We start from the raw sequence: 25,908 nt of genomic DNA, 5'->3' as shown, positions 1-25,908 counted from the left end.
GTTTTCCTTTCAGACCCTACTCTATCATCTCTCAAAATGTGGACTATAAAAATATTCCTCCTTTTGGTCGTTGGAGCATTAGGGAGACATTGAAATGTTGAAGCGCTGAAACAAGTCCAACAGACCCAGTACCCAGCGCTGGATGGCAAAGACTAGTTACTAGTACTAGTAGAAAACAGAAAAGGTCGGAGCATCACATAGCAACAAGGCTAGAGCCCAGAGTCATAAGTCATTTAGTCCAGTCACAAGTCAAGTCACGTGTCATTTGATCAAAGGTCAAGTCAAGACACGGGACAGTTTGGTCTAAACACAAGCAATCCACAAGTCTTTTTCTCCAAGAACAAGTCAAGTCGCGCGATGTGTGATTTTAAGCCACAGCCAACTGATTCAGTGGTGGCCTTGGGCAGAGAGGACCAAAGCAGAAGTTGCGAGACCAGCGAAGTCTTAATATTACGCTGATTATGTTAAGATCGCAAGGCGTAAGTTGATAGGCCTAATTTAAAACTCAAATGAGTTTGATTGAGTAGTTTTCTGACTTGCGTTAGTAACAGGTCATAATGTCCAAGTAAAGCTACGTCCCCAAGTCATTTTTTGCAAGCCCAACTTGCCCAAGTCAAGTCACGCACAAGTCAAAAAACGATAGTTACATGTCAAGTCAAGAGTCGCAAAAATAATTATGACGACTCGAGTCCGACTCGAGTCCTGGCAAGGCTAGTGACTCCTGTTTACAATTCTGACACGGTAGCATCAGTGCATCTATTTAAAATGTTTGTGTGGTCACTATTGTGTGGACAATCAGCAAGATCATGCAGGAATGTCTACAGGCCAGTTGGCAACTGAGATGGATGTGGTTCCCGAGGAAAATTGCTCCAGGTTCCTTGGGTGAATATTGGTCACAAGGCAAAAGGCCCTTAATCGTGCTGGACCTACCAGATATCTGGTCAGATCTGTTCTGAACTAGCCTTGGTCAAGGCGTTCGTCATTCGTCGCATCGCAGCGCACGGCCCGGCAGCGCGCACCTGCCGCTCGAAATCAATCAAGGCGAAGAGCGACCTCATGCGGTATAAGAAATATGCAGCTTATTTCTTAGACCGCATGAGGTCGCTCTTCGCTTTGATTTCGAGCGGCAGACAATCAGTTTCGCCATCATAGAGCTATACTGTATAGCTCTGGGCCCTTTTCCAATACTCGACTTGGGCTCCATCTTAGGCTTCGTTCCCAAAACCAATCCCCAATTGTGGGCCTGAAACGTTTAAATTAAATTAGATTACTGTAATTTTTGGCTCTCTTGCATCTTATTTGATGTTTTGTGGCACTATTAAACTAATTATTGCTCTTACAGCTTCAACGTCAGCTAGTTAAAAACAGTTGAAGCCTCAGATGGAGCCGAATTGAGTATTGGAAAACGGCCATAGTTTCCGCCCTTCACGTGTGATGTCGCGTGTCACCATTTTCCAATACTAAACTTCGTTTCCACGTAGTCTTCATCCTTTTCTTACCACCTGACTTTGTAGTTGTTAGCCTCAAAATAAGTTAAACAGTGTCACAGAAGCATCAAATAAGATTTTTGTAAAGTAGAGCATAAAAGCATTTCAATTTAAGTGAAGCATTTCAGACCTAAACGGCGGGGACTGATTTTGGAGACGAACTCATTACCGAGACCAATCAAGTATTGAAAAACGTGGGGTGCTCATAGGGAATTCCCCTAGATTTGCAACTCGAGCCTTTTATATTTGTCATTAGAACGTTGGGAAATCCGCTGTGTTTGAAATACAGGCACTAATATTAATTGGTACACACGGGCTTACCCCTACGGTTATATCGCTTCCAACTCGCATTATTGGTAGCCTTGGAGAAAGCTGGGGAGGAATGTAATCAACAGGTAAGCTTGTTCTGACTCAAGCTTGTTCACTACCCGTATGGATGGTTGCTCTAACTTTGAAGTAGATTGACTGTCCTGAGTTTGCTACAGTTTGGACTCGGAAGAGTACCAAATATTTCAAGTAATGGCCTACAGATGTTTTTTGCAACCTCAACTTTTGCACAACAGCCACGAATTTATTGTATTTCGTTAAGATTTCACAAATTATATTCAAGATTGCGCTGAACATGCTGTGTATGTAGTATATTATTAGCCACCAGAAAGAGGTTACATACAATGTACATGTACATGCATGTATCCTAAAATTTCCAACATAGCAGGGAAGGTATTGAAGCATTTACCTTACAGAAAACACTTCCAAGTTTACAAAATCTACAACTTTATGTAATGCTGCCCTTAAAAAAACTGCGTAACAGCATACTAAAGTATACTTTCTTTTGCTTTGATTCAATCGTGCATTATTTTTTATAAGTTGGCATTGAACTGATAGTGATATATGTTAAGCGTGTGGACTGACACCAGCGTTCAACATGACATAAGTCTTTTTATTGCTGCATGAATCACATGTACATTATGCGTGAATACATGTCAATGACAAGCATGGCGTGGCTCCACGGTGGTCTATAATTGCCATGCATGACTGCAAGGTACTGTACATCTCTATAACAATATCAATTATTAAATTCACCTGTCGTGACCGCATGAACTTATGGCCAAGTGTACATGTAAGGGCAGATCTACATGTAGGTTCATTAAAATACTGGAATGCAGTGGAATACATAGAGGTACAGTATGGCCTCCTCTGTCCCTTTGTATTCCTGTGTTTTAATGAACCTTGATCAGCCTCAGAAGTTTGTAAGGTACACAGCGCTGACTCTACCAGAACAGGGTGCCTCAGGTTCAAATTGCATTTTCGGACTTTTTGAAAGTTCTTCCATACCCCACAAGATGCAGTGTTTTCCTTTTATTGTTTTTAACTGAATTCCAAGTTATATTTCAAGGTATTCCACTTTTCTTTTTGTGATCTGTGGTTTTGGAGGTCTGAATTCCATTTTGTAAATACAAATCCACAATGAAAATGTAGGCATAAGTATTGAGCCAGACAAAGATTTGTCAGTTAAAATGGTGAGTCCAAATGGACTTGATTACGTTACTGTGTCAGCTCTTACATTTTCTGACTGTTGTTATTCTTAATTTTAGTCATATTTTGACATGCATATTCATTTATGTACATTTTATTTCGTCCTGTGCCCGGAAGAAGGTCATAAGCGCTTACAACCTTTTGCCGGGAAGCATAATCGCTGCAAAAAATAATTTTTGGCAAAAGGACATATGTATGCAACAGTTTTATTTTAATGAAATATAAAGATTTCTTTGCAAATAGTTCCAAAAACATTTCCCAAGTCGTTTGATAAGTTGTTCAAAGGTTGCCTTTTGCACTGCCTGTGTTGATTTTGTGGTAAATTTTATCTGTTTTTACTGAATAAAGAGAGTGTGTTTCTTACGCCCTTTTACCAGGAACATTTTCTACTGTGATCATGCTTCCGGGTAAAAGGGCGTAGGCACCCTTACAACCTTACGACGATTTCTGCTTTTGGTTTTCAAACCAAAAAATAGCCTGCCTGGATGTGACCATGTATGTGTACAGTAGGTAATGCTACATGTAATTTATAGTGTTACCTAAACTTTTACCCGTAATGTCTTGTTGTAACTATTCTTGCTGATACATGCACTAGGATAAAAGCCAGTGTTAGTCATGGCTGCAAGAAAGAGTATCTTTGTGGCCAACCTTCCAGTCCTGGAGGGGATGTCCCTATCTGACAAGCTCCATATTTACTTTGGGAAGCGGGCCAATGGCGGTGGTGACATAGACAGCGTCCAGCTGGAGAACCAAAATGGCCATCCCCCAGTTTCTGCCATCATCACGTTTGCAGAGGAAGAAAGTAAGATTCCCCAAGGAAACGGGTCTGCTCAGACAATCAAAAACATGTCACAGCAACTGGAGTCATTTTATGGAGCTGTTCCATTGGTTTATGCTTGCAAAAAATAAAAAAAGTATGATCCCCCCATGCAACAGAATTTAGCAGTTGCCTTCTTGGCAGTTCAGAAACCAGTAATAGGTTATAATTGATGAAAAATGTCACAGAAATTAATTACTTATCAAATTTATTCAACAGAATTCATTTCAAGGCAGAATCCACATACATGTATTACATAACAAAATTGAGGGCCTTTTACTCTGCAAAGCAATATGCTCAGCAAACTAGAATGAGTCTTGTATTAAGTTCATGGCTCAGCTACAAGCAAAAGGTTGCTGCTTGCTACAGAAGTAAATTTTTAATATGGTCTGCAATAAATTTTGGTAAAGGCCACAGCTATATTGTGCAGATTGAAGCTGCTGGGGGCATCCGTGTTTGTGCACAAACCTGTAGAAAACGTGAAATTTTGTTTGCCTATTGTAATACATGTATCTGCATCTGTATTCAAACATGATGTGCCAACAAAGCTGAAATACTAAAACCTAAATGCACAGTCAGTAATGAGCCTTTAGGTTTGTGCAAACAAACACTATGTACATGTACACATGTAAATTAAGTGACAGGAAAAGGGCTAATGATGTACTTCCGCATTGCATCTGAATGAGAGAATTTTTTCCATCTCTATTCATGTTGTACAAATACATGCCAAAATTCAAAATGTCTGAACTCAGGAGGTGTCAAAGCTTCTCCACGCTAGGAATGACGACTCAAGGGCTCCAGTAATTTGATACAGTCCTGTGGCTCAAGAGCATTCTCACATCCATACCTACCCTGAGGATTCCATGCATGTAGATTTAGCACATATTGTACATGTATTCATATACTTTTGATCATGTTGTTTAGTAAGCAAAGAATTAAGCGTAGTCTCCAGAAGTGAATTTGGGCACACTTTCATTACAAGCATGCAACTTTTCCTCGGATCAGCTGATTTCCTCGTTTTTCACTTCACACTGGTCCCATTAGGAATTGAAAAACACTGTTCAAAATGTAGGAAATATTGGAGTTTCCTCGTTTTTTGTTTTGTCAAAGTTGCATGCCTGTAATTAAGAAATATTAATTTTGTACCTTTTTCAGCTGTCAGTTCTGTGCTGATGACGCAGCATGTATTCTATGGAAAGAAATTGATAGTAGACCCATATCATCCGATAAGTGAACATGTGCAAAGCCAAGATGGTGAAAGTAATTGCGTACACGTGCCTGAGGTAAGAACTTTAAATATTTTACACTGAGCAATCATTGTTAGAGTCAGTCTTGTTTTGAGGATGAAAGTATATGAATATATTTAACGGCATACATGTACATATGTGTACGGTCTATTCTTTCAACGAAGTGAAACCAAAGTAGGCCATGTTCACTGATTATCTTGTACTTTTGATAAAGGTAAGTTACATGTATATACAAGTGCTAAACAGTTTGAAAAAGAGCTTGATTTTTTCAGCTTACCTTGTTGGGGTGGTATGTAAATGCTTGGATTGCTATCCATAATCAAAACCTGAGGAGTTACATGTTTACATGGCATTACAGTCTGTCTTGGACTTCAATCCTTCATAATATTCCAGTAACCTTGTCACTTTCAGAAAGTAGTCAGGTTCCCCAATCAGATTTACTAGCATTGAACTTGGTTCCATAAAATGTTTCATAAGGTGCATCTTGGAGCACTTTTATGAGCTGTGCTGATGGATTGATTATCTCAAGCCCCTGTTGCAGAGAGCAACTACACGTACATGTACATGTAGGTCATTCCTTAGACAGATTTTTAGGATGCACTGCAGTATAGCAGCAGTGTCATCACAGACTGACCAGTTGCCCATTGTTAGACAAAAGAGTGTTTTTCTTGCAATCACAGAATCTCAGCATGTTAAGGGGATTGGACCCTTGGAAGAAAGTGAAACTCATCATAAGCGCTCATAGTTGGGATGATTGCCTGGAGTCTATTGCTGCCTCAACGATGACAAAGTTGGAGATGGATGAGAGGACGGCTTTGTTCACGTTCACTGGCCGAGCCTGTGATGTCATGAGGGCTGCTGCCAAGCTGGCAAGGTCCACAAAGGGCAGCAGAATGGAAGCCTTTCTATCAAAAGAAGAAGATATGAGCAGGGATGATCAGGAGCCCCAATTCAAAACAGGAAATTTGCAACTCGTTGATCAGGAGCTTCAGAAACAAACAGGTGCCAGAAACCAAACTGGGAGCATCATTAATGAACAACTTACCCACGCCAAAATAACTCGGGTTACTCAGACAAAGGAAAAGTCGTCCATTCATTTGCCTCATCAGAGACCAACAAACCATCTACTCTCCAACAAGATTGCAAAGCAACAAAGACATACCATCAGGTTTGAGCAGAAGGTTCTGGATTACTTAAACCTTCGCGTTGCCAATCACCAAAAGATTGAAGAAATCAGAAAAGAATTCAAGGTAGACTTTGAGGCCAGGCCAGGCGGGACAGTGGAAGTGAACAGCAAAGGTCCAGAAACCGACCACCAGAACATTGAGGGGGCCATCCAGGCTCTTGAAGACTTAGTGAACCGGACCAAGGAGCTGGATCTTATCACAGAAATTGTTGATGTGATAAGGCTGTTCCCAGAAGCTTCAGCAGAAACCATAGATGCAGCGGTGCAGCAGACCATGAAGTCCACACAGGTTCTTGTGACTCAAAGAATGTGGAACAGATTGGAATTCTATGGAACAGATCATGAAGTTCATCAGGAGATAGCAAAGCTGCGGCGGAGTGTTCTTGGTGAAGAGTCACGAGATGAAGTCGATGCAATCCACAGCGTGGACACTAAGACAGCTGATGAACGAAACTTTCATGGGCATAACCCAGAATCAACAAGCCAGCACGTAGAAGAAATCCCTATGGAAACAAGTTTGATTGGAACAGACCTCAATGGCATCACATTTCCAGATCATGCAATGGCAAATTTGAGAGCCTGTGCTAATGTTGGTGCTGCTGAAGAGGATGATGATCATGACAGTGATGATGATGATAGTGATGATGAGGAGGATTGTGATGATGATGATATGCTTAATGTCCCACTGTGCCAGGCTTTAGATAATGCATTTTATGAAGTTGAAACCAATGCTGCACTTTGTTGTCAGAAGCATGAAGGGGATTCTAGCACCAGCACAAAGGATGATGAAATAGACTTTGCCCAGCCACAATATTATGGGAAATTTGGGGATTCACCCATGGAGGAGAATGCTCTCGGCTTAAATGATAAAGATTCTCAGGAGGAATCCAGGGTCCCAGATGCAGCTTCGCCCATGTCAGCTTCACAGATTTCCTTTGTGTATACCCCCCCAGACACCGACCCTTTCAGGGTTAAGACCGTAGTGCGTGGAGGCCCAAACAGTGTCCAACGAAAAGTTCAACCGGAATCAGTAGACAAACTAGCACCTAGCACCTTGTTTAATGGAGCTGGATGTGCAAAGAGTCTTGGACGTCCAAGTGGTCAGGAGGCAGTTTTGAGTAGAGCTTCTTGGGCTGATACATGGGAAGATGCAAAGGATGTGGCTGAGTCCTTTTCCTCAGGTGCTGTACCATTCACGAGCAGAGTAGTAGGAAATTGTGGATCGACACTTACAGATGGAGATTTCACCATTACTCTGAAAACGGGGATGAATCTCATCATTCGACGGGGTAACCTCATCAACGAGTTCACCAATGTAATTGTTGTTCCGGCAGATCCTCATCTGCGTCTCCAGCACGGAGCGGGTTATGCAGTGAAGGAGGCAGGGGGCCCCGAGCTGGTTACTGCATGCCGCCGCTGGGTCCAGCGACACGGCGCAGTGAAACCAGGGAAGAGTGTGTGGACCACGGGAGGGAACCTGAAGTGCAGTCATGTGCTGCACGTGGTCCCGCCACAGTGGGAACCCCAAGCTGACTCTTCGAAGCTGGAAGTGCTCAGAGAAACCATTTTGGATATTCTTAAGACATGCACCCACAAGTTGGAAGCTTCCATGGTGTCCATGCCAGTGTTAGGAGCAGGTAGGTCTATTTTATTTCTCACAAAAAGAAAAGGTCTACATGACACTTGGTCATAGCAAATATTTTTTCCGTTGTTTTTGTACACAAGAAGTATGTGCTTCCTCTTCATCAGTCTTACTTTCTTTAATGCATTGGAGGTTGAACGGCTTATGCAATAATTATATGTAACATATACAGAGGCTAGACCTGGTATCGAGTGAGCCAAGGAACAGTGAGGCATCATTGGAATACAGGTTGGGGAAATGAATGCAGGGTTTGAATTCCAAGTCATAAGCTTGTATCTCTGGGCCTCAACCTACATGTAGGTTTGAACTAGTTTGTTGTAGTTGCAGAGATTAGCAACTTGGAATATATGAATTTGATGAGTGAAAGAAATTTAACCCTAACAGTCCTCAATCCTCCTTCAAATATATGAGTTTACGTACACCCTTACAGGTGTGATAAATAACAAATACTGAATGGAAACTCTTCCCTCTCCCCAAATGAAAGCAAAAGCAGAATGTTTGATGTCTTGTTATGAAAAATCAATGGCACAGGGATGGGGGCATCAAGGAAGGTGTGCGCACTCGCATTCTTTGACGCAGTGTTGGACATCACCAAACTGTACCAGCAAGGATGGATGGGGCTAGAGACGCTGGTGCTGGTGGACCAGAATTGGGCTGCCATTGCAGAGCACCAGCAGGTCTTCAGCGATGCAATCATAAGTGGCTACATGCAGGACTTCATCAAATGGGACGAGGATGACATGGGTGACACACGGCAGGTGTCACATGCAGAAGGTAGGAGACCTTCAACCCTTGACCCTGTCAATTCTGGTTTTTATATGAGTTACAAGTTCCTGTGGAATGTGCTATCTTTTACCGGTTTGTGTACAAATGTACTTCTTATAGACTAATCCGATTAGACGCCATAACTGCAGTGCATGGCACTGCACTCACTCGCACATTCCTCAGCTTGACGCGTGCGTGCATTTGGCAAATCACGACACCCTGTTGGTCGAAGAGGCATGTAACGCGCACGTACCACCTGTCCACGAGCGTTGTACCACCGCAGTAATGGCTTCTAATTCCGGTAGTCAAATTACACTATAGGTTTTATTTGATCCTTAGATGCAACTATTTTTGTTCTAATGGTACTGCTGAGGCATATATACAGAGGCGTAGGGACCGGGAGGATGTGGGGGGATGCGGCACTCCCCCCCCCCAGTAATTAATTAATAATAATTCCGGTTGGCAAATAGAGCTTCAGTCAGCAAATGAATGAAAACTAATACATTTATAAACGTATATGTTGGCCATCAGCATTTCCCTGAAGTACAGAATGTATATTGTACTACCATGGATCACATTGTGAATTTTTAAACGACAAGAGGTTGGCGAACAAGGTACAAGTTAGCAAATTGACTCTGGCTCAACCCCCAAAGAAAATGCCTTTGCTACGCCACTGCATATATGATGCAGCCAGTAAGTGTTCATTTCAAATTCAGACTTTCATGCTAGTTACTAGAAATGTCAAGGGTTGAGCAAATCATAGCTTTTTCAGTCGGAATTTGGCCAGGGTTGTGCTTGGTTCTGCTAGATTTCAGTATTAATTTCTGAAACAGTTGGGTAACGCCAGAACCAAAACTTCTTCCTTTTTTACCATACCATTCCCTGCAAACTTTTCTGCCCTGCGACCGTGCAAGTGAACACTATCAACTGCAGTCTGATCATGAAAAGTCATCAGCAATATTATTTAGATTTAAAGAACATTCTCATGTTCTTATACAGTCTATTTTTTCTTTTACAAATATTCATCTGTAAATTTTCAATGAAAAGTTTGTTTTTCTCTTGCAAAAGTATTACAAATGTGCTGAGGATTCCCACCTTTGTTACTTGAAAGTTTGTCACCCAGCAGTGACCAAATTGCAAACGATTATTTCCTAGTTGTAATACATGTATTTATCACGTTCATCATGCTCTTGAATTCTGTTCTAGTCTAGTCAGCTAGGACATTTGCATCAATATCCTTGCAGCAGGACAAGGAAATCACGCAGGAAATTTAATGCCATGTTGGCCTTTGGAGGCATTGTTAACAGGTATCAACAGGGACTGCTGCATGGGTGAAAATAATTTTGAACTGCTTTTTTGCCTTTACCAATAAATGCAAAGTTGTGGTTGGATTGGCACTTGCCCTTTATCTTAAAATTCCACACCAACAGAGAACACAGGTTACTGGATAATGCTATGCAACAATTTTTTATTTATTTGTTTTTTGGGGGGAGGGGTGAGTTTTTAAATTCCCTAGCTGTTTGTTGGTTTAAGAGCTCCTTTAGTGAGTTAACCCAGGTCATCATGTCATGAATTTGCAAATCAACAGTGGCATTCTTGGACTTTACACATGTAATAGTCCCAACTGCAGGTACAGGGCAAAGCTAGTGTAAAAAGGCTTTCCATTGTCAAACTGGTTCAGCATTTTTATCAGTAATCAGCATGTCCTTCATTTGCCTCTTGCAGAGTGTGCTGACAACATTTACAATGAGATGACAAGTGTAGAACCCTGGAAAAGCAGCCCATCAACAGGCGCAGTGCCCCGCCGGCAACCCAGAGGCCTGGGCGGCTACACCAGAAGACCCCCTTGGAAACGGCCAGCATGTGGTGCTCATCTCCGCAAGAAATGTACAGATGCGTGGGTGGCAGAGGCTGACAGTCTCCCACCTGAACGGGACAACCAGTGTTCCATCTGTCTGGGCAATATAAGAAGGGAGAAGAAGTTGCACTGTGGACATCGTTTCTGTAGTGAATGTGTGAACACTTGGCTGAAAGACCACAAGTCCTGTCCTTATTGTAAACAGACAATTTAGGAAGGGGGGGTAATTTTTAAGTGGTGTTTATGAAGAAAGAAAATAAGGAGTCACTTTGTTGTACTTTATCGTATATGTAACTTCTTAGAACATTCAAGGGAAAGAATAACTACATGTACTGCTTTGAGGGTATCCCGGTAAATTAGAATAATCTAGAAAGTGTACAGAAAGACAGTACTTTGTATTTGTGTATAAACACCAGGTCTAATCTTTAATTTGAATGTGGAAATGCTTTCATCAGACAAACAGCTGCCTCTATATTCACAATGTAAAGTGTGCAGTACTCTGAAGATTGCTACAGGCAACTTGAGGCTAACGTACCGGTACACATATATGTAATCGTAAAACAGTGCTCTGGATAAGTCAAGCCCACCCATAAAATCCCACAGACACCTCTATGATCATAATAATTACAGTTGCATGGTTAGGTGACCATAGAATTTCGTGTCTACAACTGTATTAAATTACTTCAGAGTCAATATGCCTCATTTTCCATATCATCGTCAACAGTTTGTGCAGGGACTTTTTAGAAGCCGAATAAGGTGTGGCTGTGTCTATACCTCGCACGTATGTTCGGTCCCCATAGACTGTGCATGCATTTAGTTTGTGTATCTGCACATGCGCAATAGTGACATAATGGTCGTCGGCCTGAAAAATGATTAGACGACACGCATCGGTGGTGACCCATGTGAGGGATTTGTACTGCGCTTTACCTTGAAGACCTTGTGTGTGAATAAATTGTCAAACCTCTAAAATGTTGGCTTGCTGGAGGCACACCTGTACATGACAAAAACGGGCCAAAAATTGGCAGAAAATGGATTTTTATAGTGTGCAAGTTAGCACTGAAAGGGACTTTGAGTGTTTAAATTCTAATAGGTAGGGAATTGAGGGGCAAACAACTTTATCTGAGCTTGATGTTGATCGATTACTTTTGGGGTCCACCTGTCCGAGTCAAGAGCCATTTTACTGGCTTCTGTCGCTATAGTGGATTCAGTGTGCTTGCGCACAACTAAGTGAGGGGCATGAACATACGTGCTCGCCATGTGTTAAATAAAGTGGAATAATTTTTATTTCAATGAAGGTCATGTGTAAGCCTGAAAAATGTATTTACAGTGAGGCTGTATTTCTAAATTATTCTGTGCAATTCTTTAGGATAATAACAAAATACATGTTGTATGAAGTTGTTTCAGAACAGAAACCAGCTGCTTCAATTTCCACCACTCATTAAGTTCTGGGTTTCGTATTGTACTATGAGAGGCAACCAGATGCACTTTTATACCATTTTTTTTTGTATATTCATAATTTGGACCCTGATGTAATATTTGCAGTTATGGTTTACTAGTTGTAATTATATGTAGTACATGTACAGGAAGTATCATGCAGCTGAAATATGCTGTTTGAGCACGATAAAGAGACTGCGGTCAAAGACTTCATTGAAAACTGATCTCTTAATAAGTGGCATTCAGATCTGCTTGTTAGAAGACAATCTTTCAACATTCTGTACATACACGTAGAAAGCAAGGGTTATGAAGACCTATAAAAGTCAAGCAGTGCTTAACAAAGGAATATCCCTCAAGAAAAGAAACCTTAAATAATGAACAAAATAACTAGTTTTTTTTTTTCATACTTTTTAACCAATGTCAGACCCATTAGTTGTTTGAACTACCATTTACAAATGGAATTAACTGTCAGACTTTTGTTTTGAAACAATACTTTATACACATGTATGTAGATGGAGTAAGAAAGGGGTCTTGTAACATTCATCAGAGAAAAAATAAGAAACACAAATGATACTTATGTAAAATCAAATTCAATTTATTCTTCAGTTTCACGTTCGATAGTGAGTTCGTCAAGCAACTTGAAACATTTTAGGTTGAGAGTCCAAAATAAAGACAATTTTATATGCTTAGTCGTAATACAACATACATCAATGATGTGAATTTTCATTAAAGGGACTGTTTGAATCTTAAATTTAGATAAAAGTAGATAGATAAATAGCAGTAAACTGTATTGCAGTAAAAGCGTAAAAATTGTATTTAGTCACGGTATCTTCAACCCTTGCCATTACACCTGTTACTGTATGTCACCATTTTGTCACAAAATAATGATTAAAAATAAATTGCCAATTCATTAATAGGCTTGTGCCTACAGATGGTGGTGTTGGCATTTTCAGCGTACAGTACACCTGCTTTGTTCCCATTAAAAAGGCCGGTTCATTCTCCACACGAAAACATGAACGCATAATTGTGACATCAGATCAAATCTTTGTGCTGCAAATTTGCAAAAATTTAAACACACCTTAAGCTGCAAATCTCTGCTGTATGAAATATTTGACGTTGGATTTGCTTAGCTATAAAATTCACCTGAAGAATGAACTGGCCTCAACAGATATGTCAAGTCCACTTTTAAACCAATTTCTAACTGCAGGCTCTCGATGCTTGGCATTTGTGTTTTCACTGACAACTTGGCCATTGCCCTACCACAAAAGTACAAAGCATCAATGCCCCAAAGTCCCAATGGTAATCTGTCTGCTAATCTAAAATGCCCATTGAACATCAACATTATTTTATAACAAAAAAAAAACATACAGCATCTGGGTGCTGTGTGAATGTATGCAGCTTGGTAATAATTTTAGGGTATTTAGTTTGAATTCTACTGAAACATGACCAGCATCTGCAGGTTGATTTCACATGCTGCAGAGTAGCTGGGAAGAATATGTATAAAATATGTCTAGGCCTACTGTGTTGTAACATGATGTGCCCTGCACAAACCAAGCCAAGAACAGGCCAAAGCAATGCATATGTGATCTTTCATCTAGTATAAAGCAACAAAGCAGTTCATGAAAAATTCTTTGATAATGAGTTCATGATTCTTTCATTTTTCAGGAATGCACCAGTTTGGTCATGCGTTACAACCATGGGACAAGTACTGCACAGTTACACAATGGAAACGATTACACCAAATACATGTAGACTGTTCTCAGGCTTTTAAAGCAACATCTCTTAAATAGGGGAAAACACGGTGCAGCAGAAACGGCGCAAGATCAAAGCAGGCTGTGTAATAGCACACAGGATCTGTAGCTCTTGTCCCCCAAGACTTTTGCACAACTGTTGCTGAGTGTGACGATTAGCAGCATGAAGGAATTGAAAGACAGTACATTTGGTCACAATCCTGCCATTCTCAGTTTGTAATGACACTTAAATACTGGTACTTTGAAAATGTACACTGATTGGTGATGGTGCCAGATGCCCACAATGATGATCACCATGAAGTTACATGTATGCTGTGCAGTGTACATGCCAAGTGTAAATGGTTTAGCCTAAGAAAGAGAGGAAAGTAATACCAGAAACAGTGTTCCACCAGAACATTTTGGTACCAATTCTTGAGTGATCTTTTAATTAACTGTTTCATCTCAGGCTTCCTCTTCATCTTGGCCTCCACAAGTATTTTCATTGTTCTGATGAGGAATGTTCTGACGAGGTGTACCTCAGAAGTGGGCTTAAATGATTCTGAGTCTGGTTCAAGCTGTACACTAGCTGAACTCTGCAGCTGTGTATTCTGACACATTTTAATATGGCCACATTTAGCCAGAATATTAAATTTTTGTGGAATATATTCCAGAAGTTGAAGACTGTTATACCAAAACTAAAGACAAATCTTAAGTTTGAAAAAAATGGAAACCAAAAAGAAAACAGATCAACAAAGACATGCATACTGTGAAATTTTGCCTAAATAATGCAGCAGCTTTAACCACCAAATATACATTGAAACCAAATGGAAAGGTCCAAGATAAAAGAATAGTTGTGAACTCAATACATGCACATGTATTGATACATCAAATTGTAACACTGGTACTCGGTCTCTGGTGCATAATCATTAGCGAGACTGACTCATGCAAGAAAAGAATTTAAATACAAACGTTCATCCACCCTCACCAACTCTTAATGTGCAATACAAAAATATTAAAAAATTTAATCTCTCCCATACTCGCATAATATAATGTGTAGTTAACCCTTTCAAAGTTTATAGATATGATAATTTACGATTTTATCTACCCTGATATGCATGCGTAGATGTGCATGTACATTTACAACAGTGCACATAACAAAGCAAAAATAACTGCTATGTGAATACAAATTGGTATTACAGTACAAGAGTACTTGGTTGGCATACGGGTACATTTCTGGATGCTTCCTACCTCCTTAAATTCCAACTAACAATTGAAAATATTCAAACTAAAGTCCAAGACAAATTTAACTGACTTTTTTCCCATCATTCATTTGTTTTTAAGTACTTTGAGCCGATACAGATAATGCTGTAACAGTAAAAGCAAACCCAATAAAAAAATCATGCAAAAGCATTAAGTCCCCAAACTTTTAAAAAAATCTGAACATAAATCTTGAACCATGCATATGACAAACAGAAAAGGTTGAGAAAACATTTCTCTCGACGATAAAAAAGTATCAATGGAGAAAAAGTCTTAATTCCATAATCTACTTGGACTCACAGACGACGAGTTCTTGAGAAAGGACAAGAGCTCATCCTCATATGCTCAGTCCACCTAAATCAGAGTGCGCTGACGCACCTCGAACTCCTTTTTTTCCATTCGGTGCAGCAAACTTTCTAAAAGACTGTTTACAGGCAAATTTAAAACTTGATCTAATCAATCAACCCAAGTATGCATGGTTTATTTTCAAAAAGAACAACGAACACAGAGATCCCTGAAACTATATGATGGACGTTTCCACCTCATCCACTTCCTCGTTTGGCAACTTAAGAGATCAATGCGATGCACTGGCACAGAGAGAGCTTTAAAAATGTCCCACCTAATCAGACTGGCTTCCGGGTATGTGGTTGTGCTTGGTATAAACATCAGCATTTAGCTGATTACCGAGGAAAGCAGCAGTAGCACCAAAGAGTTGTCCATGAGTCTTCTGAAGTTGTACACCATGAATTGAACACGTAAAACAGGAAACACTATCTGAGAAAATACGGTCGCAGCACGGGGCACCAGAGCCACATGCAGCCCATCAATATCATTTGCGCTATCACACAAATAGAGCAGTTGAATTTCCAGCAGCAAAACCTGGGAATGCTTCTGGGTTGAGCCCCCCCTCTTAAAAAAAGAAAACAAAAACAGAAAATATCTTCACTTATTATTAATGAATACATCAAAATGACAAAGAGAAATGCAAAAAATGTGGTTTTGTTCTACAATTAAAACATTCTTCACATGAGTGTGCCTAGAGCGACTGTCTGCATCTTCATGACTTGCGTTCTTTCAGCATTTGCTACAATTGTTATATCTTGTTTGCAAAGAATGTGTACAGCTTAAAATTAACATTTAACCCCTCATACTGGCTGCTTACGAAGTTGTGATAAACAAAAATATTTTCCAAAATGGGATTTGTTTCTTACATGGGTTGTTTTCCACTCATAGACAAGATGACAGACAACCACAACCTAGGAGTTAATTTTATGGTCCCAAGACTCCCAAACAACTATTGGTCCTATGTGTCATATCTGGGCGGCCAGCGCTGCAGCCGATATGTTGTCCCCACCCCCCGCCGTTTTGCGGACCTGGGTGCAGACTAAGACTGGAGCTAGACAGATCTGGTAGTCCTCCTCCTCCCAGCAGGAGACAGGCCGGTGGTTCTGAAACAGGACACGGTCGCTGCCTTCCTGGCGCGACAGCGAGAAGGAGTCGTCCATGATGAGGTGTGCCTTGGCCACCTCAATGTGGTCACTGCCGCAAACGTGGCGGTAGGCAGTCAGCGATGCCTTGGCGGCTGCGGCCATGGTGTTCTTCCACTTGGAGTTTTTTGTGGTCAGAATGGCCTGAAAGGCCAGAGTGTGGACATGCAGACGCGTCAGGGCCCTCATGCTCGGCCCCCGCACTGTCCTCAGGCTGCGGTACACCGATCGCATCTGGTCCAAGACTGTGGCCACACGGGGGTACGGGTCTGAGACCACACTGATGTTGCCATAGTTCAGCAGACTGTAGAGGTTGGGCAGCTCCTGCTCATTCATGCCCAGGGAGTCAGCGTACAGCACCACGTGATTGATGACATCCAGGGCCGTGGCTTGCTCCACAAAAGAGGCAAACTCAAAGTGGATTGGGATGTCGGTGGGAACGTCTCTTGTCAGCACATTGCGCAGCAGTCCCAGCCTCTGGCTCCGCACATCTGGGGTCAACAACCAAAATAAAGCAAATACAGTGTGAAATAATAACTCCATGATCACTGCCTCACTGACTGTAATGTGTGTGACTCTAAAGTACACAGAACAATAACAACTAAAGCACATGTGAAGAGAGACTGGCTTTTAGGGAAGCCCACATCACACATGAAACCAGTTCACACTTTGTGTAAGGGTAGGGTGTTCAAATACAAATTTGGCATGGTGAAGCATTCACAGCAAAATTGGCCAAAGCAAATGCATTTAATTTTTGCCATGATGCAAAAATTTGCATTTCCACTTTACTTTTTGTTGAAACTAGCCTAATGTGTTTTTAACTCTATTTCTTAGTTCAAAAATGGAACGATGAGAAATGCCCAAGAATCACCAATGTGACACTGTCCTGCATAATGAATATTTAATGAAATTCATGTGTATGTACATCGGGTAAGTCTACAGCTCTGTTTAACACAGATTAGGATTGTAAAAGCAAATCAGAACACATTAACTAATATTAAGTACACAAAGTTGAATTGGGGACAAACCTACCGCCTTTAAAAGGGAAGTTATCCATCATCTGGAGCCCTCCAATGACCACAGCGTGCGGCTTGAAAGGCTTGAGCTGTTCTTGGAATGATTCCAAAGAGGACAGGAGTGGATTGGAGGCATCGCTGTGCACAATGAACCTGGGTATGGAATGACCAGAAAAACGGCTGATAAATCAGATGCAAATCAGTACAGAGTCTTTCCCTTGAACTTGACTGGAGAAGATTTCCCCCACTCTCAATGTCCCCTCACAATTCGCAAACAGGATGAGTCTGTATCAAGTTATCAAACTTTCCCAGGGAAACAACCATGCAGGGAAAGAATGCCTGGATTCATAGCCATTCAGCAACTTGAATTTCAAGCTCCTTGGTCAAGAAATGGTTAAGAAGTCCTAAATGCTAATGAAGCCAGGGAAGGCATGTACATGTACATACACCTGTAGCAACATGTATCAAATTGCTCAGCGACCCAAGACCACAAGCTGCCTCTGCATTTGCCTTGAGGCGTTCATTCTTTGCCAGTTCACAAAATCAGTCACAAACTAAATCAGTTATCAACCGATGGTCCAAGATCAAACTTGCTTAAGAGCACTTCTTATTGTAATGCCAGGATGCCACATTTTACCTGTTGGCCCTGGGTGCACTGAAGCTCCCCCACGTCTCTCCTGTCTTGTATTCCAATATCATGTGGACTTCCTCCACTTCTTGGTCGGTGGAATGACTAGTCACTGCCAGTACCAGACAAAAAAATTAGGTTGTTTAGAAGTGCTTACTCCATAGACTGCTGTTTGACTCAGTTTTTAAGCTCGAGATGTACTTGCTTTTGTGGGTCTAACTGTATGTAGTGCAATTTTTTTCTACTACAAGCCTTAGAAATGCACCTTCATGTTTTCAATTAATCTCAGACGTTGCGAACAAAAATGCAGCTGCACCGAAGTCCATCTAAGAAGCGTCTAGACCCTTCAATGCCATCATGCATGAAAGTGAGCTGGGAAAATAAGTCCCATTTGCCCCTTCTGGACCAAAACCTGGACGTGCCACTCTCTTGCACTTACCGGAACCAAAGTCATTTTGCCATCAAACTCATTTCAATTTAACTGTGCCGGCAAAGCTGAAGACTGTAAACTGACTTCATACAAGTGGAGACTCTCTTTATATGGCGACAGGACAACTTAACACCAACAGCCATGGTTAACCTTCAAGGTAGGGAGGGGAATCTAGCATACATGTACATATGCTTGTTTGCCTAGGACCAAAGTTCTGAGTTTTTGACAGCAGACTATCTGCCCAACTTCCTCACCTTTGACACCCGTCTCTATCTCCTTGGCGATGGTGTCGGAAATGACACTGCCAAGGAGCACCTGACAGCCTTCTCTGGCCATTCGATTGGCCATCACTGGTGCGTTACCCCCGATAGTCCACTTGGCTTCCGGCATATCTCTAGCAGCGGCAACCAGCCGCTTGAATAGCAGCTTGTCATGCACATAACGCCTGTACAAAAAGGGCATTGTTTAGGTAGTGTTGTGTAAACAATGCATTCATGCGTTTCTTTTTCAGAGACACAAAACCTGACTCTATTCACTTAACGCATGTGTGCACTGTGCGGCTGAAGTCGGTATTTGTGATGTTGGACAATTCCTCTCCTTCAGCTTTTTTTAACACTTCAAACTGATCCATGTTAAATCGTACTTCTCTCTGCAGTATGTTTCTTATGGGTAGTGATAGCTGTAAAACTCCAATGCAAATCTGGACAGTGGAAGATCCACTATTTTAGGGTTGTTAAGTTATGGTACCTACTTCAGGCTGCTTTGGGGATGATGGGTCACAAATATTACCAGACTTACCAGTACTTACATGTCCCCTAGAGCATAATGCGTTCTCTGAGACACAAATTGTCCAGGTTTTGCTTTTTTCTATCCCATTTGCAAAATTTGTTACAACTGACAAACAAGTTCCAATTACAGATGTCAACAGCAGTATTTATGTTCTTAGTGACTGAGAATATAATGACTTCCACTATGCAGTATGGTATACTTGGGTGCTGTGTAGAATAAAATAAAATTTCAGCCCTTTCTGAGCACTTCAACTCACTCTGCGGCTGCCCCACGCGTGAAGAAATACGTGAATCCCTCGGCAAGTTCTCTCGCCGACCTGAGCGAGTCGTGGTGCTTGACGTCCTCTCCCGCGGGCGGCTGAACGGAGATTCTGTCAAACAGCTGGACCGCCGTGGTGACAGAATCCAGGCATGAGCCCAGCCCGACGGCCACCCGACGGGGCTCAGTGGAAGAGACGTGGACCTGGGACGAAAATTCAGTTCGAAAGTTAAAAGATTACTCAAAGTCTGTGCATGACTATGGCATTTAACTGTAATTACTTACTGGATGCTTAATACACAGATGTCACACACAGTGTGGGTGTGTAAAGTTCTAGACATACACATACATGTCTTTTGGAAAACAGAGGAGACTGGTACAAAGTTTACAGTGCAAATGATTAATACACAAACTGGGAAACATGACTCTACATGTACATGACAAAACTACATGTAGCCACCCAATGTTGCTCTTAAGGTTGTCTGGATATGTACAGTAGAGGCACATGTACATGTATGTATGCAAACGGTACCTTTCTTCTTTTCTGATCAATAAATGTTATTTTGAACAGGCAGCCATCCCTGCATGAATTTCAACCATGATGGGCAAAGGGTGTTTTTTATCAACATGGCACATTTTACAACCACAGCATTTTAATACATGTAAAGTGGTAAGATCTTAAAATTCAATTTGGCAGATGTCTTTGCTGAGGCCACAATTCTTTTTTTGGTAAAATATAAACCCGCCAACTCCAAAAAATGTGATTTTCCAAAAAGAAATATTGACATATTTTCCCAAAAATGGATTTTTAGTGGTTTAAAAAAACAATGGACAAAAGTACATTTTTTCTCCTTCATCCATATCATCCCCCGGTAAGTTAATTGTAACAGACATATTGAGTTGTTTTTTTTAATTTTTTTCCACCATCTGACCCTGCAACATTTTAAGTAATACTTGTAATTTATTTAACAGTTAAATACAAAAAATACTGGCCTAATGCAGTGAACCGTATGCACCACAACACACAATATGTTACATATCTTAGAGTTACAGTGTACAATGTACATGTACAGTATCGTTTCATTCTGTCACGGTTGGCACGGCATACAACTGTAGTATCACAAACAAAAGGTTTTGGTTAGTTACTGCACAAATTATAGTGTATATGCTACGCAGTATCAGAACTAATGTAAATATGTACATTTACAGATAGAAGGATCCAACATTGTTTACACTGATTCTGTTACCCCGGTAGATGTACACGTTCTCTACTTTCGTTTCTCTGCTTTGGCTTTTGTACAGTAAAGTGCAGGTATACATTAGAGATTTATGTATATGTACATTGCATGTACCGTATTTACTGCGTGCTAAAGTAAATGATAAACTACGGAATAAAACATCAATTGATTGAGATGTATTTTTCGCTTCTTCAAACACATCTGGGCCCAGCGTCAAGAAACTGCCAAAAATCAGTCTATTTCTATACGTTGGGATTTAGACGGGGTTGGCCAATTTAAATCACCTTGATTTAAATCAACAATTTATATCGCAATGCTTTTTTTACCACTGATTTAAGTTGAAATTTGAAAGTTGAGAAAAAAGACAAAACTGCTGCAATTTTTAAATTCTTTCCGATTGATATGTAATTTTTCCAGGTTTTGCACACTTTAAATAGAACCTTCAGGTCTGTGTTTTCATCAAAAGTTTGAATGCACGTGTATACATGTACATGTCTTACACACAATGTGGGTCCGCAGGTTTTTGTTTAAATCAAGCCACTTGTTTAGAATTTTAAAAAATAAATTAGCTTTCTGGATTCAATGCGTGAATTACAGTACATTTAAATAAACGTGGGTAATTCCAGCATTTAGGGGTCCATTTTTTCATGTCCTTGTTACATATGACATACGATTTTGTAAGTTCAGAACACATTTTTTATTTCCAAGAGTGATGAATTAATGCAACTTACCTGACATACAAATAGTAATAGTTTGAAATCAATTCTGTTGATATTTCCATGTTAAAAAACAAAGGTCAGATGTACAACAGAGACACGAAAATGTCACACTTTTGGACCTCTAATTTCAGGAATTAACCATGTACTGTACATGTACAGTGTACATCAGTAAAGGATTGAGAATCATGATTAAATCTCACTTCACGTAAAAAGTCCATGTCTGAGTTGTAATTTGATAAAGTACGCGTGTCAGTGTGCATCTTGCAACTTTCATCTCTACATTACTGTACTTACATGTATTACTATTACTGTAAAATAGTGCTGGCCTATCGCCAATTTTCATAAAAATAGAAAAATCTAATTTAAATTTTTGAAATCTGATTTTTTTCTTTAAGCAAAAAGAAATTTCTAACCCGGATGCAGACGAGATCATGTCAGAGAAATTTGCAGATTCATTTTCATTAAGCAATGACAGAGTTCTGAATAACTGTCACTCCCATTGTACAAGTATCCTAGTCATTGTACACACTTGATAGAATTACCAAGTTAAAATGAGGTGTGAGTGGTATACTCTGCATGTACAACGTAGGTACATGTAATTATCTGCAAATCCATTTCTGTTTAATTTTAAAATGCCAACAGCTGGCCACTTATGACTGGGCCATCCCCATGACAACTCCATTGATCAATCTTCAAAATATACATTCCAATCAGTGCACGCAGATGTTCTTTGCCAGAAAAACAAACCAATTTGTCTTAGGGAAATATTTGGACAGGTCTGCTCATCTAACCTTAGTACAAGTTGTTGTTGACAGCAGAGCAAGATACCATACACACATGTACATGTAATAATGAGGCTCTGCACTCATCAATTTTATCTTCAGCAATTAGCACACGTATGCATTATTACAAGTACTAGTACATGTACTTATTGTCCTTAAGTTATTGATGCTTTTATTCATGAATGAACATAACTTATGAAAGAAAAGAGCACTTTTTTACCCTATTCAAGAAATGTTGGTCCCTGGAAGTTTACAGCACATGTAGGAAAGAATCCTGCATGGCTTTAATGCAACTCTGGCAGTCTGTACAGAGAACGTTATGATCTAGCACATGTAAGTCCTGGGTGAGACTAACGTACGTGTACATTACATGAAAAATTCAAATAGAGGATCGGCAGGATTCAACCTGATGCCAGAGCAAATGATAGTCCAACAGAACTGAGAACCATTCATTGTACACCTACATGTACATACACATACCAGAACTTTAGAGAACTGTTTTAAATTAAATTAAACTTGACTAAAACCATAAAAATTAAAAGTAAACTGCCAATAAAATTGAACGCGAAATCATTCCCCGCACCAGCGGGGTGGCCAAGTACACGTACATGTACAGTGTACATATATACATAAAATTTCCACTTTATAAATACACTTGCAGATAATTCCCATTCAGAATACAACAATATGAATAAACTATTATCAGTGGGGCGGTACCGCGCTTGGCGACACACATCACCAAGTGCTCTAGGCATGCATGATTTGGTTAAAAAATAAAACCAACTTGTGGCTGAAGAAAGCTGGACACTTTGGGATGCCACTTCTTTGGAAAGAGACAGGTACAGTGTACATGTAACAGTACATGCAGCTGTAGCCTTCTTAATAGTTCAAAATGAGCAGAGTGAAATAACTTGGTTTTAACATGTACATATATGTTACATATTTTTCACAAAGTGCAGGTCTACATATTGCCATTATCTGGTCACACAACAGCCAGCACTGAAGCAATGCCTGAATTCTTCAATTCCTCCCTTTGCAGTGGATGGGTGGTGTAATCAGTTAGGCAGCCAGCAATCTCTAAGTCAGCATGGGATCAACCATCTGTTGATCCAACCACCATCAGACTCAGTCCATGAATCAAGTTTTCCAAATTCAACTTCGGCTCTGGGTCATGGAAATTGCATTTCAAAAATGGGAAGCAACATTTAGTTCTATGATTCAGAACACCTATGATTCCAACACTACATGTACATGTACATGTACAGTCACAACACTTGACAGTGTACATTTGCACTATTTGAACCCAACTTGAGCATCAACATCAACAAACAATGTGTCATTGAAACATCAAAATTAGGCCTACCTCAATTAAGGCCCTTCATATTCGGTACATGTATGTCAGGTGCTAGTATGAACGAATGAAGCCTCATTAAATTTTAATTACAAGGGTGGCCTAGGTACTGGGCTATCTCCGTATCTAACCTCTTTTAACATTTGGACATACCGGTGCATATAGTCAGACAATACTAACATGCCCAAATGTTCATGTCCAAGTGTTAAAAAAGGTGATTCGTAGAGTCCTAATTACTCGTAGTCACACTAGCCTCAGACTTGGGACTAGTACAGGCCAGTTCACACATGTACTCCGGGAGAAGCGAATTTGACGTCACAGAAAAGCACAGTGAAGTTCGCTCAGGGTAAAAATGTGTTCAACTTTTTGCAAAACAGCAGCACAGATCCACGTCACAATTTCGCATCTGTGTTCCCTTTTGTACATGTCCTGCCAATAATGTTAGTGAAGCGGCCTACATGTACATGTACTCCCAGAACTGTAAGGTTTATAAAAACGGAACCTTAAGTTACAGATGGCAACGTAAACAGTCATATCCGACATGGTGCTACTTCAGTTTGTATGAAACTGCTGACAATGATGACCTTTCAACTGACATGCCTGGGTGAGTTAGGCAGGCAGTAATGGACGCACTGGTGTGGGTGCGGAAAATTCTCATATATTTCACCATTTTAAATGGTATAATGTAAACGAACCTCCCCCATCCCATACAAACTTGTATTCCAGGAGACCTCATGAAATTATAGGGGCAAAATCAGTGTAGCAGCATAGAAATTTCATACAAACTGAACATGCCAAAGTAGCACCATGTGGGATATTACTGTTTACGTTGCCATCTTCTGGGAGCAGAAGCGGGGATTGTAAATTTGGGGACCCTGTTCCTATAAAAGAAGGTAAAGCTACATTTTAAGTTGAATTCACCTTGGTAGATGACTGTGACATCATGCTCAATAAAGGTAGGGTTGATGCTGTCAAAAAAGGGCTGAGTTTTGAGGAAAATTTTGAGGCCAAAGTGTGAGTGTTTTAACACGATACATGGTGGATTCAAATTTGCATGTAAAAAAGTCACATTTTCTCAAAAGTTACGTTTAAAATTTCCAAAAAATAGGGGGGAAGAATTCCATATATGAAGTCCACTGTAATATCGCGTAATTACTACAAAAGTATCCTTACTTTGATCGCTGAATGAAGACGATTCCAATAGGCATTGAAGAGCTGAACATCATAGGACAGAAATGTGGAGTTTTGGGCACACTTTTGGAGCTACACATGGACCAGGTTTACATCGACAGGCGGCCATCTTCGCTTCTGAAGAACATGGCGAATGCGCACGACGTGTGCGCATGAACCGAATCATATCCGGAAGGGGTTGGGCTGCCACAAGCATTGAGGTAATTTTATGCATGAATCCGCAACACGAGGAGTGCAGAGGGCCGTCATCTGTCTGGATGGATCTACACAGTTCACGAGGTGCCGCGCAATGTGCCCTACTGTACATGTACATGTACAATTTTTACTTGGGGGAAAATAGTGCGTGTTTTGCGACAATTTTTAAGTTGGAGGATTTGGTTAGAAGGAAAAATGGGCCCAATTTCTTTTACAGACAGTTTGTAAGTTGGACAATTTGTTTAGAAGGAAAAAAGGGCCAAATTTCAGTCTTTTAGAGAGTGCTTGTCAGTTGGAGGAGTTTTTTTCTATATTTATAGAGAGGGAAGGGGAAAAGGGAGCTGAAACCTGTCTTTAGATTATTGTGTGGCTATCTGCGCTCTAAAATGTGAGGGTAGGCTTGTACAGGAGAAGAACATCCTTAAGGATTTGATTGAAGTGGTCTACTCCTGCATGTCGGCAGCGCCACATGTATTCGGCCAGGTAGAACCCAAACTGGTCGCTTCCACTGTATGGTGTGGATAGTCACCTCTGTCACCAATTGCGCGTAAGACTCCAATTCTCGCTCATAGTGCATGTATTGCTAATGGATGAAGCAACACTCCACCTAGCCTGAGTTCTTATACAGCATTGGACTGAAATTCCTTCTTTCGTACGGCCGACTGCATTTCTACTTGTTCTTTCTCTCTTGGTTTACATAATACGACGTACGGAGATAACTCACGTCATACAGTCAATTGTGCTCAGACATGTACCTTACCTAGTTGATTTCCTTTGGCACAACCTACTTATATTAACAACGGATAGCCACATTTATTAATATTTAAATATTCTAATTTATACAATATTCGTGAATAATTACATA

General features: G+C 40.5%; 2 protein-coding genes across 3 annotated transcripts in view; one reads left to right on the top strand and one right to left on the bottom strand.

Moving 5' to 3' along the window:
- The first annotated feature begins 1,680 nt into the window (after nucleotides 1-1,680).
- Nucleotides 1,681-12,890, top strand: LOC110982880 (uncharacterized). The gene is made up of 6 exons (XM_022241624.2): nucleotides 1,681-1,882; nucleotides 3,619-3,825; nucleotides 4,996-5,123; nucleotides 5,768-7,910; nucleotides 8,447-8,689; nucleotides 10,406-12,890. The coding sequence occupies exons 2-6, from the start codon at nucleotides 3,639-3,641 to the stop codon at nucleotides 10,750-10,752; spliced, it is 3,048 nt and encodes a 1,015-aa protein (XP_022097316.2). The 5' UTR covers nucleotides 1,681-1,882; nucleotides 3,619-3,638; the 3' UTR covers nucleotides 10,753-12,890.
- Nucleotides 12,891-14,672: 1,782 nt separating this feature from the next.
- Nucleotides 14,673-25,908, bottom strand: part of LOC110982882 (ADP-dependent glucokinase-like) — a 39,003-nt gene continuing 27,767 nt past the window's right edge. For both annotated transcript variants that reach the window (XM_022241633.2, XM_022241632.2), the window contains exons 2-6: nucleotides 19,566-19,771; nucleotides 18,775-18,965; nucleotides 18,100-18,202; nucleotides 17,479-17,615; nucleotides 14,673-16,937 (exon numbers count right to left, since the gene is read on the bottom strand). In XM_022241633.2, coding sequence (XP_022097325.1) covers nucleotides 16,270-16,937; nucleotides 17,479-17,615; nucleotides 18,100-18,202; nucleotides 18,775-18,965; nucleotides 19,566-19,771 — 1,305 coding nt within the window. In that variant the 3' untranslated portion in view covers nucleotides 14,673-16,269. The remainder of the gene's footprint in view (nucleotides 16,938-17,478; nucleotides 17,616-18,099; nucleotides 18,203-18,774; nucleotides 18,966-19,565; nucleotides 19,772-25,908) is intronic.

This window comes from Acanthaster planci, linkage group LG01 (assembly GCF_054643075.1).
Source record: "Acanthaster planci isolate LZ-2023a linkage group LG01, COTS_SCS, whole genome shotgun sequence".
In the NCBI taxonomy this organism is placed as follows: Eukaryota; Metazoa; Echinodermata; class Asteroidea; order Valvatida; family Acanthasteridae; genus Acanthaster; species Acanthaster planci.
Note: the sequence above shows the minus strand (reverse complement) of the source record. Positions and strands in the feature narration are given on the sequence as shown.

Coding starts and splice junctions, on each gene's coding strand:
- LOC110982880 (XM_022241624.2), top strand. CDS start 3,639: ATGGCTGCAAGAAAGAGTATCTTTGTGGCCAACCTTCCAGTCCTGGAG. Junction 3,826..4,995: donor CACGTTTGCAGAGGAAGAAA/GTAAGATTCCCC, acceptor TACCTTTTTCAG/CTGTCAGTTCTGTGCTGATG. Junction 7,911..8,446: donor CATGCCAGTGTTAGGAGCAG/GTAGGTCTATTT, acceptor TCAATGGCACAG/GGATGGGGGCATCAAGGAAG.